Genomic DNA, 12,041 nt, shown 5'->3' on the forward strand with positions numbered 1-12,041 from the left:
TTGTAGCTCTACTCTCTCACGCCTTAATGTGAAAGCGTGTTATAGTTTTCTAGGAATAAATCCTCCTTGTAAACTTCATTTAGATTAGGAACCTACGTGATGACTTTGTGTCTTCTTTTTACAGCGGGTCTTGGAAAAGTGGTTGACGTCATTGCTGATGCTAATAGGCTATGTGTTCTTCCGGTACCAGTTCGTCGGACTCCTCACCTGGGAGTTGGTTCTCGAGAACGCGCGAAGAGCTATGTTTATTGATCGGGTAAGATGATCAAGATATTTGATGCTTTTGGAAATTAAGAAGACTACAACATTCTGACTTAAAAGGACTAATCTTATATTTTACAAATCTAAAATACATTAATTAAATTAATCCTTTTAAGTCAGTCAATAGGTGGTCATAAAGGGGTAGTTAGGCATAATAAAATATGGATTAAATTAATATTCGCTTGTTTTTTTATATAGTGTGAGATGACAGACTTACGAGATTAAATCCTTGATTAATCTAAGGCACTTTTAATATGAAAAATTACTGAGCTAATAGAAACCTAGTGTTAAAAGTAGTTCCGCGAACGTTATAATGTAGTAAATTATCTTTAAGAACAAAGGATGCTTCCATTTAAGTGAGTGGGAGCACCTGGGGCGATCAACCCCCCCCCCCCCGTCATGAGTCCTAAGGCACCCCCTAGTACCACCCAGGATTTTGGGGTTACCTACCGATTCGATTCGAAAAGATGAAAGACAATGGCACCCCCCCGTATCATGACATAGACAAGATTTGCCATGCAGATGCGCCCACAGAGCACGTAATAGTGAGCACGGATGCGTCAGTGAGTACTAATCTGCGCGACTTGTGTCACCCCCTGATGATTGGCACCCGGGGCGGACCGCCCCCACCGCCCCCCCCTTACGCCTCTACTGAGACGGCTTGCATGAACGTTGAACGACACGATGTAATCTTTTCGTGTAATTATTTATTAATACTTATTATAATTTGTTAGTAAATAAATCTATATCTATAAAAGCGAAAGGTCACTGATTGACTGACTCACTCATCACGAAATTTCAGAAACTACAAGTGCTAGGAGTCTCAAATTTTGCATGAGGGTTCCTTTTAGAACGTAGGTGCTGCACTAAGAAAGGATTTTACGAAACTCCACACCTAAGGGGGTAAAACGGGATCCACGTGTACGAAGTCGCGGGCGGCCGCTAGTGTTTAATATGGCTGTCTGATGGAGCAACATCTGTGACGTGCATCCTTTGTTAGGATTATATTATCTTTGGAAGTGTATTAAATATTAAAAAGTTAACTGTTTCCGGTAGAACGCTCTTCCCTCTTCCGGCTATGTACGAACAAGATGTGTCTGTGTAAGAACCCGAATAATAAATGCTTATCTCGCTAACTATCGGTCTTTTCATTAAAGAAACACAAGTTCTGATATCCTTGAGGTCTCTGTGATCATTTTGACCCTCTATTGTACCATTTCTTTCAGTACCACCACATGGTAAGCTACTTGAAATTCCGTGGCGCCCCCTCCTGGCTGATGGAGCAAGCGGCCAAGTACAAGCAGCAGGTGTGGCAAATGAAAGACGGCATACTATCCTCGAGCCAGCTGCAGAAGCTACCGCTGCCTTTGCAAATGGAGCTGATATTTGATGTTAATGTGGGACACTTCCACAACTCTTTGCTGTTCAGGGATACAGGTTTGGAAAATGCAGGTTTTGTTGATGGGTCACGTCCACCCACAAGGTGGATGCAGGCCGCTACCAACCGTGCGATGTGGAAGTCATTGGGGGAGGCCTATGTTCAGCAGTAGACGTCCTATGGCTGAAATGATGATGATGATGATGATGTTGATGGGTCAACCGGGCGATAAGATTTATTGGGGGAGGCCTATGTTCAGCAGTGGACATCCTGTGGCTGAAATGATGATGCTGATGATGAAAACAGTAACAGTGTGCGAGACAAGATAATATGCAGCGTTGCAGCAAGTCACATTACGTAGTACCCCTACGTCATCGATATTATAATGCAACATAGCAGTCGTTCTTTCCCGGATGTGCGATTGCCCTACTTTATTAAAAACACTTGCTTTTACAGCTCCATTTTTTCCATTAATCAGGTTCGACATCAGTAATTGTGGGGTAAAGTAGGACAATTGCCCTGAGTGCCAAATTATCGGAGTCACCGGATCACCTCAGTCTAGAGCTCTTTCTAATGCGACTCTACATCGTAAATTAGCTAAAATAAAAAAAGATTTTACATTATTTTTATTTCTAAGCAGCCTATAGGTAGCTTTATTTTTTAGACTTCTTTCCCACTATCTGATGCTTTTATTAATAGATGAAGCCTTTATGCGTCAAATCTCCTTACTGATGAAGCATGAGCTGTACCTCGCTGGTCAGCACATTTGGAGCCAAGGAGTGGTGAAGAACGGAATGATCTGCATCAAGAGAGGCGTCGTGGAGATGCTGTCTGATGAGGATGATGAGAGCCCGATGATAGCTTTCAAGGAAGGAACGGTAAGTGGTTAGAAAAAAGGCATGATTTATTTAAGATATTTGGTAATATCAAAGAATTCCAAATAAAAATCGAGTATTTTTGCTATGAATAAACTCATGGGCAAGATTCACATGGTTCTTTTATCATGCTGAATCCAAGTGTTGAAACTCTAAAGATTTAAATTTAAGACCTTTCAGATCCATAATTTTCTTCTTCTATTTCTGTAAACGCATGCTTTATGTTTAGATCATATCAATTTCTGGAAATCGCTCTGCTTGTTTTTATCTTAAGACTCAGAATCAAAGGCATTGCATGTAAAGCGATTCAAAAAACTTCAGGCTTAATTTGTAAATGTCCAAGTTGATTTCAGAAAATAAGCGCTCCATATAAAAGCTCTCCAACAAATCAAGATTAAGATGAAACTTTCTTCCAGGTATTAGGAGAGCTGAGTTTATTTTATTCAATCCCAGCCAAAGTCACCGTCAAGGCGGCTACTTACGTGGAACTTCAGGCAAGTCCATTAGGTGTATTAAATTCCGATATTAGAGTAATATTTGTCATAAGAGTATTAGTTTATGTAACACTTAATAATAAAGTGAAGGGAAGGAAGCGGATAATATTGAAATGATACTTTTGAAGGTACTTAATGTTATATTAATTTTACATTATAAGATATCTACCCTATTTATTTAAAAATAAAATACATAAGGTGTACCACATTTTTTAGGCCTCTGTTAAACAGCGGACATGAGCGTAGAGCTCGATATTCCAATGTACACATTTTTTATGGTTTGATAATCGTGGCCAAGGATATTTATTTAGGTAATCAATTCATATCAAGTGTTTGGTTAAAAAAAAGTGTAACACCGTGGTGTAACACTATGTAATAAAATAAAGAGGTTACATGCTCTGTGAAATTGTCTGAGAATGACACTGACCCGTAGTAGGACTGCAGTCTAAAAACTTATTTAACGTTTAAAATAGCAAATAAATAATTACAGAGAAATGTTTGAGCTGCACGTTATTATAACACAAAATGTGAATGTAGAGTACGTACGTCTACCCTGCAATATCATCAATAGTGCATCAGCTGAATGGTTGTAACAGCTGTTATCTGGAACAGGTATTACGGCGCACGGATTTCATGCGAGTGATATCTGAGCATCCCTCCATGCTGCAGCACATTCGGGACAAAATAGGGACCAGGCTGCGGTCGACCAGGGAGAGACAGGTTATTTAAAGCACCAGTTTCATATTTAGATTTTGATTACTGCAACTTAGAATTTTCTACGCTTATTGGAAATCGAAGTTCTTTGTTACGAAATCTGCTTGGATTTTTATGATGTTGTGAAGAAAACCTCCACTATAGTGAACAGCCAGGCTAGGATGCGCGCCGTTACAAGATCTTATCGATGATTTCAGGTGACAAATGTATGAGCTTATCGTGTAAAATCGATAAAGTGCCGCGAATTTAAATAATCTTTGAATCTTTGACAAAGTTTATCGTGATGCGCATCCTAGGCCTACCTGACGTTTAGGCTTTGAAATTTAATAAAACCATTGTCTACGCCATACCACGATATACCGCGCCTTGCTATGCCATGCCATGTCAATATGTCATCCATACCATGCCATGCCACGATCTTTTCAGCTGTAATATCAGGTTTGTCTATTAATTCAAATAAACAATAACTATTACTATTAATACCTAACATTATCTAGGACATAGCAATAGAATGAAACTTAACTTATTTGACGAATGTCGCTCTAAATGTTTCAAAGAGCCATTGTTCATTTCAGGAAGCGATAACTCAATACGACAAAGGCGATTCCAGACTAATTCGAACTCGTTACCGACCTATGAAAGTGCTCAAAGACAATTTATCCGGCGTAGAGGAGGACGACCCGACATTTGTGGACGATTCTCACATGTATTACAAAGGTGATAGAGTGTGAATTTGTATAAATTATTGCTTTAATAGTGGACGAACTATTTTACTCTTTTACTAGTGTTGAGAAATCGATAATAATGTGTAAGGAGGGCAATTTCTGAAGCAACTAGACCTAATTTCTTTGTAACTTTTATTCCGGAATTCTCGGAACTGAATCCCAATTCAAAAGGTTGACACAATTACAACAAAGGAACAAAAATCGATGGCTCCTACGTATACTGGCGTAAGTGAAAAAAGTAAATTTTACAGGAGAGCCATTTTAGTGGCCAGAACCATATTTTTGGGTCATATCTTCTGACCTACTAAAACGAATTTAATGAAATTTCACATTTAGCCTTAACATGTAATGCTTTTGCTACTGCTGTTATCAATTTTTATATTTTTCTTATATATTTTGAGATTTTACGCATTGCCCTTTTACGTCGCCTGGGGAGAGGAGGGGGGCGGGGGAGTCATACCCAGCTTCTAGGCTAAGATTAAATAGATTTCCAGGAGGGAGCAGCTGTCCTTTCCTGCAGCAGCTGGTCCGCCCATGGGAACGGCGAATAGATAGGTAGGTACGTAGGTTTAACTCAGAAAAACTAAATAACAGGTAGGTATTGCGTGTACATCGAAATGATCTGCATAGAAATGTCTTGTAGCCTAGGCAGAGTGTATCTGCCTCAGCTATACCTTATTGTTAGAAGTAAATAAATTAATACTTATACATTTTTATATTTTACTTGGAAGAAGATATGACTCTAACAACACTTATGAACACTTTATTTGAATAAATAGCCAAATATACCACCGCGGAGACCCCAATCGCGTCTCTGCGTTCCATTGAATCGTATGAGCGTATGGATTTTTTGCGTTATTTTTCACAATTTCTATTTTTAAAATTACCTATCGATAGCTTACTTTATTCTGATGAATATATGTCATTACAAGTTTTTCTCTCAAACTGATAGTTTGGCTAGAAAAAAATATTTTCTATCCACGCAGTACGCCGGCAGCGTTCGGATCGGATACAGTGACGTCAACGGTCCCGCGCCGGGCGGTCAGTGAACTTTTTTAGTAATTTGGCCATAACTTCGTCAATTTTTGTCGTAGAACAAAAATTTTTGGACTGTGTATTAAGGATTTCTTAGCCCTATAAATCTGCATTCACAGCTAAAAATCGAAATGATCCTCATTTAAGAAAGTAACTCTGTAGTAAAACATCTGATTTGTCTCAAATTTGAGGAATCTAATTATGAATAGTCTTATTTTAAAAGGATGCATGCCAATGATTTCAAGTTCACCCTGTATATTTTTTATGCTCTCAAGCTTCAACAGCTGGACCGATTTGATGAATTTTGGAACCCGAGTTCTATTAAACGCTTGAAAGTGTAGGCGCTTTATGCTTTATTTTTTCATGGCTTAAAAATATTTTTTGAACTAGTGCGGTTAGTCTGATGTTTTTATTTATTGGTGTTTTTTCTGTAGAATCATGTGAAGTTTTGTTATTCTGAAGTGTTACGAAGAAAAGCAAAATAAGTTTATTTTACGTGTTTACCTTTCTGTAGATAGGTATTTCTATTTTATGGGTGAATTTCAACAAGTGCATTTTTTTGCCTAATTTTGGTGAAAATTGTTATTTGTGTATTTTTATTCTTTAATTATAGATCAAATTTATTGGAAACTTATACTGTTTCTAAAATGATTAAGACATTAAATTTTGTCCAGTAGTTTTTTAGATTTTCCTTACACCAAAATTAAGAGAACACCAAAATTTATATTAAAGCACCAAAATTAGAAAATATGCTGTCAGTCGGTCATATCTTAGTGCCAAGCTCAAGAAATGGTTTTAAATTTACCAGCACCGACTCCAAAAATATTAATCATGGTATATTGTCCTAATAAATAAATAACGACGTACTTATTTTCTACTTTTAAGTGATTGTTGGCGTCGGTTTTAATTTTTTTGTTAAAATTATTTTTTTTCATGCTTTTTAGTTGATTAGTCCTTGTTATTGTCACTGTTACGTTTTAACGCAAATACGCCCATATACTGTGCTCGAGATTTAGTTAGGTCTTTTAACATAATGTGTCATATTTTTAAAAATTATAAATAACTTGAAAAAATCGAACTGCCTAAGGCGGGAATGGAATCCACGATGCCTTAGGCAGTTAGATTTTTTCAAGTTATTTATAATTTTCAAATTAGTTTGAGATGCCACTCTTAACGCTAAAAATTAAATAACTATATAATGTGTCATAATTTATAAATAAAACAATTTGCTAAATATTTTCATGGCTTTATTTAAGATTTGGATTATAAAAAATATATATTTATGTAAGCAACTACTCGTATAGATTGACGAATCGTATGATTGGGCTTTATACGTGGCGTAGATTTGCACATACGCCTATTTGCCTAAAATTTTATTTTGTATCTATGACGTCGCCTGAAAAAATGTTGCAAAGTCCACAAAATATGACACACTCTAATAAAACAATAGGGCGTTTAAAATACAGGGTGAGCTAAAGTGTCAAATAACTTGTTGCAGACGTCAACAATGTTCGGCAGGCGAGGTTTACGCCAGAGTACTTGGAATTGTATCAGATATCGACCAACGTGACGACTATAGATGCCCCGCGGGTCTGTCTGAGGGCCAGTTTCCCTTGGATACTGGAGCCGAACACTGATTTCGTATGTTTAATATGTATTTTAGATACAATATGACAAGTAATACTTACCTACTTCTTCGTTACATAATTTGGAAATGATATAAGGTAACTGTACTGAGGTGCAGCACTAGGTGGACAGACGATCTGGTGAAAGTCGCGGGAAGTATCTGGATGAGGGCAGTGCAGGAAATCTTTAGGGGAGGCCTTTGTCCAGCAGTAGACGTCACTTGGCTGAAACGAAGAACGAACTGTACTGAGAGACTGAAACGTATTGGGCTGTCGCTGTGAAAGGTCCCAACATTATATTATTTTGCAATTGGGTACACAATAGGGACGCGACATTTTGTATTTTGGAAGAAAATAAATTAAAAAAAAAGTCCGATGGCTGGATGTTTCTGTTATTTACTACTTCACGTAGGAGGCAAACTACTGGAGCGGAGGATTGGCGTTATGATGAGGTCTTGCAATGTAATTATCACATAATTGCATATAAGTGAGTTTTATTGAAATCTAGGCAGATGAAGTCACGGGCAAAAGCTTGTTTGTCGATTCCATTATATAAGTCGTCCACACATCGATAATAGCTATAGGGCTTAGCAGATTGACTCGACCTTGATACGCCTCTTCTACTTCGTTAATTCGGGCCCATCCTCCAGATATTTAGCGGGGAACTATTAGGGAAGATCCCTCACCGTCCATTAATTGACTGTAAGCTACAAAGGCGCAGTGTATACGACTGTATAATATACAATGAGGATCAGTACTGTTGTAGAAAATTCAATAAAACTAGTATCTACGTTAATCTTTAAGACATAAGAAAGATATATCTTTTTGAATTATCCAAATCGGACTATTACTTACGAAGATATTAAGTAATAAACATAGGCCGTTTTTGCCGATAAAAGTCAACGTACGCAGGGCCGCGTGACGTCATTATATCCGAATCGAGCGCAGCCGGCGTACTATTGGGATGGAAAATATTTTTTTCCAGCTAAACCATCAGTTTTAGAAAAAAACTTTTAATAACATTTGTTCATCAAAATAAAGTAACCTATCGACCAGTAATTTCAAAAAATAAAAATTGTGAAAATTAAGTATCGCTATGTCCAAAAACCACATTTTCATAGGATTCGATGCAATGCGGGACGCGGTTGGGGTGAGGGGGGGGGTCAAGTCATACCCAGTTTCTGGCTTTTCTGGCATGGGGGGGGGTGTCATACCCAGCTTCTGGCCGAAGGGGAGTCATATCCAGCTTATGCTTATGGCCTGGGGGTAGGGGTGACTCACCAAAATTAGATTCTCGTTGAAAAAGCTAAATTATATGAAATCTGTTTTAAATATAACAATAACATTTTAACACATGGTATGAAAACAGTTCCTTTACATTATACGAGGAATTCAACTAAAAAGAATAGCTTAGAAATCTTATACAAAAAGACACCAAAATTGCAGAATTGTTGTCCGTTTAAAAAAAAACAACACATTTACGTTTTTGGCGGGAAGACGCAGAGGTCTTGCACCCGTCTGCCGTCACTGCTCGCGGGGGCGGTACTAAACCTAACGAATGATGGGAGTGTTTAAATCCTGTTTGATCTTTAAAGAAACTGACGAGCTATTTCATTATTGACACCAAAATCATAAATTTTTCGCGGACAAAACTTAAGGACGTGACTTAATCACAGTTATTTGGGAAACTTGCTTAATTTGGTAATCTTAGATAATAGATAGATTGTATAATCCAAAAATATACTTTTTCCCTAAGTTCTGTTTTGATCTTCAGCTAAAAAAATACATATTGTAAGAAATTAAGGATGTGGACACTGCACCAAAATTAGAAACGCTTAGTTCAATTATTTTTTGTCGAATTTGTAAAAGAAAATACTCATTAATAATGTTGTCCTCAAAATGGAACCTCTGTATATTTTCGTGTAAAAAAAAATCAAAGTTCTATGTCATAAAAAACATATGATTTTCAGCTACGCCGCTCAAAAAATGTGTTTGGGAAATTGACCCTTATACAACAAACACACTTGCAAAAGCCCAGCTTAAAGCTAAGTAGAGTGCCATTATTTTATTTTACTTCTCCAGAACGGAACGTAAGTCTTGTTTTTCTCGAACTAAAGCCATCAATCCTTCAAAGTGTTAAGGGATTTCTAGCGAACGGGGAAACAGTATTTAGTGTCCTTTAGTTTAATCCGTATTAGCTAACTACTTTAATAGACGAGGAAGTTCTTGTAGCTACAGTTACTTTGTTGAATTTTCTATGAATTAGGGGGTAATAGCCTAGGATGCCGATGTAGTTACATTTACACGATTAGTTAGTACAATTAGTTCACGAGTTTATGTCGATAAAATATAAGGTAGGCCCACAGTTCACGTCTTGTCTGGATTGGCTGAATGAATAAAGCAGGGGATCTTGAGTAAGTTCCTCAAGCAAAAAAGTTATAAAGATCGGTATTCATTTATGTATGTATGTAAATTGTCTGCTTTGTTCCCGTATTGAAAGGCGTTGTGGCCTAAACATTAAGGTTAGTAGGTAGTAGTAAGGCTTCTGAAATTATTTTCCCGCAGGTCAGCAAATACAATTTTCAGGTGTTCCTATCTTTTTGCAATCAGAGTCTCTTCATCATTTTCTCAGCCATAGAACGTCCACTGTTGAACATAGGTGACATAGGTAACCCCCAATGCACTCAGAGTCATCCTTTTAAATCTTAGAATTCTCGAATTGCCACTGACCCGAGTATCCTGCAACAAGTAATAAATATAATTTAGCAGCCATATTATGTAAATTGGCGTAATCATCCATTGTAGCTCTGCAATTAATTATGGCATCCAATCAATTTTCTATTAAAGTGCAACAGAGCGTCATTAAATTACATATTTCATGCGCAAATTGATTTTGGATTTTACTCGTAATCTTGTTTTAAGTACGTGTCTTTTTGTATGAATTAAATTACAAAATTAATTAGTTGGCATTACAAAATATTATTGTCAATATTGAAATTAATTAATATTTTTTGATTAAAGCTGTATTGTATGAAAGGAATTTACAGAATTTTCCCGATATAAGGACACAGTGGGCGTCCTTTATGAGATAATATTTTGAAAGTCGTCCTAAAACTTTGTTCGGCTTAGTCCAAAATAATAATAAAAGTTGCATACCTCAGTTCAATTTTTCATCAAATCTATCCAGATGCCGGACCCGTATTTCGGTAAAAACTATTTCTATACGCCTACCAATCGTTCCGGCAGCAGCAGAATATTTACAATCCGAGTGCTATGTTTGCCCATCACTTTGCAGGCCCGCATGCTCAATACGGGGCATTTTACGAAAGTTCGGATGAAGGCGCTTAATGCTTAACACTTTGCTTTACAACGTTCGTAACTGCAAATTATTTTTTATTTATTATGCTCATTGCTCATGTGCCAAAAACAACTAGAAAATTTACTGAATGCGTTTGACCCCTCTTTAACCGACTTTTTTCTTTTTCAGACTCACATGTTCGATATGGGCCACTTCGCAATGGTCCTGTACCTATGTGTGATGTCCCCACATTACGCTATACAAACCGAGCAGACCGATTTGGAGTTAATTTTCACAACCATTGTTACCGCCGGGCTCTTACTCAACATTTACATACAACTAACTACGGCCATTGTGGAAAAGGTAATGTCTGTAAATTATAATAATGTGAATTAGTTATAACGCACTTCTCGTAAATGTAGAGGCGAAATACGGACCTATTTCAGCTCATTTATTATTTGCGTTAACCACTTTCTTTGTTTAACTGCTTATATTACTTTAGGCAAAAAGCGATGGAGATGTTTTATCGTGAAAAGCTGTTAAAATATGGATATGACAAGTAGGCATCCCAACTAATATTATAAATGCGAAAGTAACTCTGTCTGTCTGTCTGTCTGTCTGTTACGCTTTCCCGCTTAAACCTCGCAACCGATTTTGATGAAATTTGGCATAGAGATAGTTTGAGTCCCGGGAAAGAACATAGGATAGTTTTTATCCCGGTTTTTGAAACAGGGACGCGCGCGATAAAGTTTTTCTGTGACAGACAAAATTCCACGCGGGCGAAGCCGCGGGCGGAAAGCTAGTCTATCTATAAATACATAACTTAAGCACGGAAAATTCCACAAATTCCATCGATCGATCCAATCGTACTTGTAAGGACTCTTCACAAATTACGTGTTTTTTTCCAGAATATTCGAAAAGAAACAGTGAAAGAGATAGCAGAAGTGAAAATGGCGACTGTAGGTTTCTACCTAGATATTCTCTCTGTGTTTCCCGTGTACATATTCACTGACACCCTGGACCCTCACGGGGAGTCGATTGCTGGACAGGTGGTCAAACTGCTCCCGATTTTGCAAGTGTGGCATTTGTGGGAATATATTGACAAGTGGAAATTGAGCTTCAATAGTAATGCTAAGGTAATTGACATCAGTCGTAATGTAGTTTTATTATGATTTATAAAAGAATTTTAGTTAAAGAAATGGCTGGTTGAAACAAGAGATCGCGATATACAAAGTCAAAATGTGTTTATTGCATTTACATTAAATCCAGTGGATTTCTATGGGCTGAGATAACTTAACAAATAAAATATACCTACCTATTAAAATGTAAAACTTTAACTTGCTTATAACTTTTTTAAATGTAACCTTATGATAGCATGACAATAAACCGGTGTGTAGGTACCTACCTAAGTACCCATCCAACTGTAGCCAATGTGTATTTAGCAATTACGAAGTAGGTACACCAATAGAAAAGCTATTTAATTTCATCTACCTACATTCAGTACCTACCTAAAGTAATCAAAAGAGTATTTAATACGGAGATACGGTATTGAATGAATATTACTCTTACAAAAATACGTGTAAAGGGAGATTCAGAGAAATTAATAGTTGAACAATTCTGTAGATATAAAGTATTT

General features: G+C 37.1%; 1 protein-coding gene across 1 annotated transcript in view; it reads left to right on the forward strand.

The window, feature by feature from the left end:
* The window catches only part of LOC114351371 (uncharacterized), a 46,053-nt gene that overhangs the window by 3,041 nt on the left and 30,971 nt on the right, over positions 1 to 12,041 (forward strand). Inside the window, exons 6-14 of the mRNA XM_028302555.1 lie at positions 125 to 256; positions 1,488 to 1,698; positions 2,339 to 2,517; positions 2,931 to 3,008; positions 3,621 to 3,728; positions 4,298 to 4,439; positions 6,981 to 7,123; positions 10,595 to 10,768; positions 11,314 to 11,541. Of these exons, the coding sequence (XP_028158356.1) occupies positions 125 to 256; positions 1,488 to 1,698; positions 2,339 to 2,517; positions 2,931 to 3,008; positions 3,621 to 3,728; positions 4,298 to 4,439; positions 6,981 to 7,123; positions 10,595 to 10,768; positions 11,314 to 11,541 (1,395 nt within the window). The remainder of the gene's footprint in view (positions 1 to 124; positions 257 to 1,487; positions 1,699 to 2,338; positions 2,518 to 2,930; positions 3,009 to 3,620; positions 3,729 to 4,297; positions 4,440 to 6,980; positions 7,124 to 10,594; positions 10,769 to 11,313; positions 11,542 to 12,041) is intronic.

This window comes from Ostrinia furnacalis, unplaced genomic scaffold (genome assembly GCF_004193835.3).
Source record: "Ostrinia furnacalis isolate ACB-3 unplaced genomic scaffold, ASM419383v2 OfSCF1132, whole genome shotgun sequence".
Classification (NCBI taxonomy): domain Eukaryota; kingdom Metazoa; phylum Arthropoda; class Insecta; order Lepidoptera; family Crambidae; genus Ostrinia; species Ostrinia furnacalis.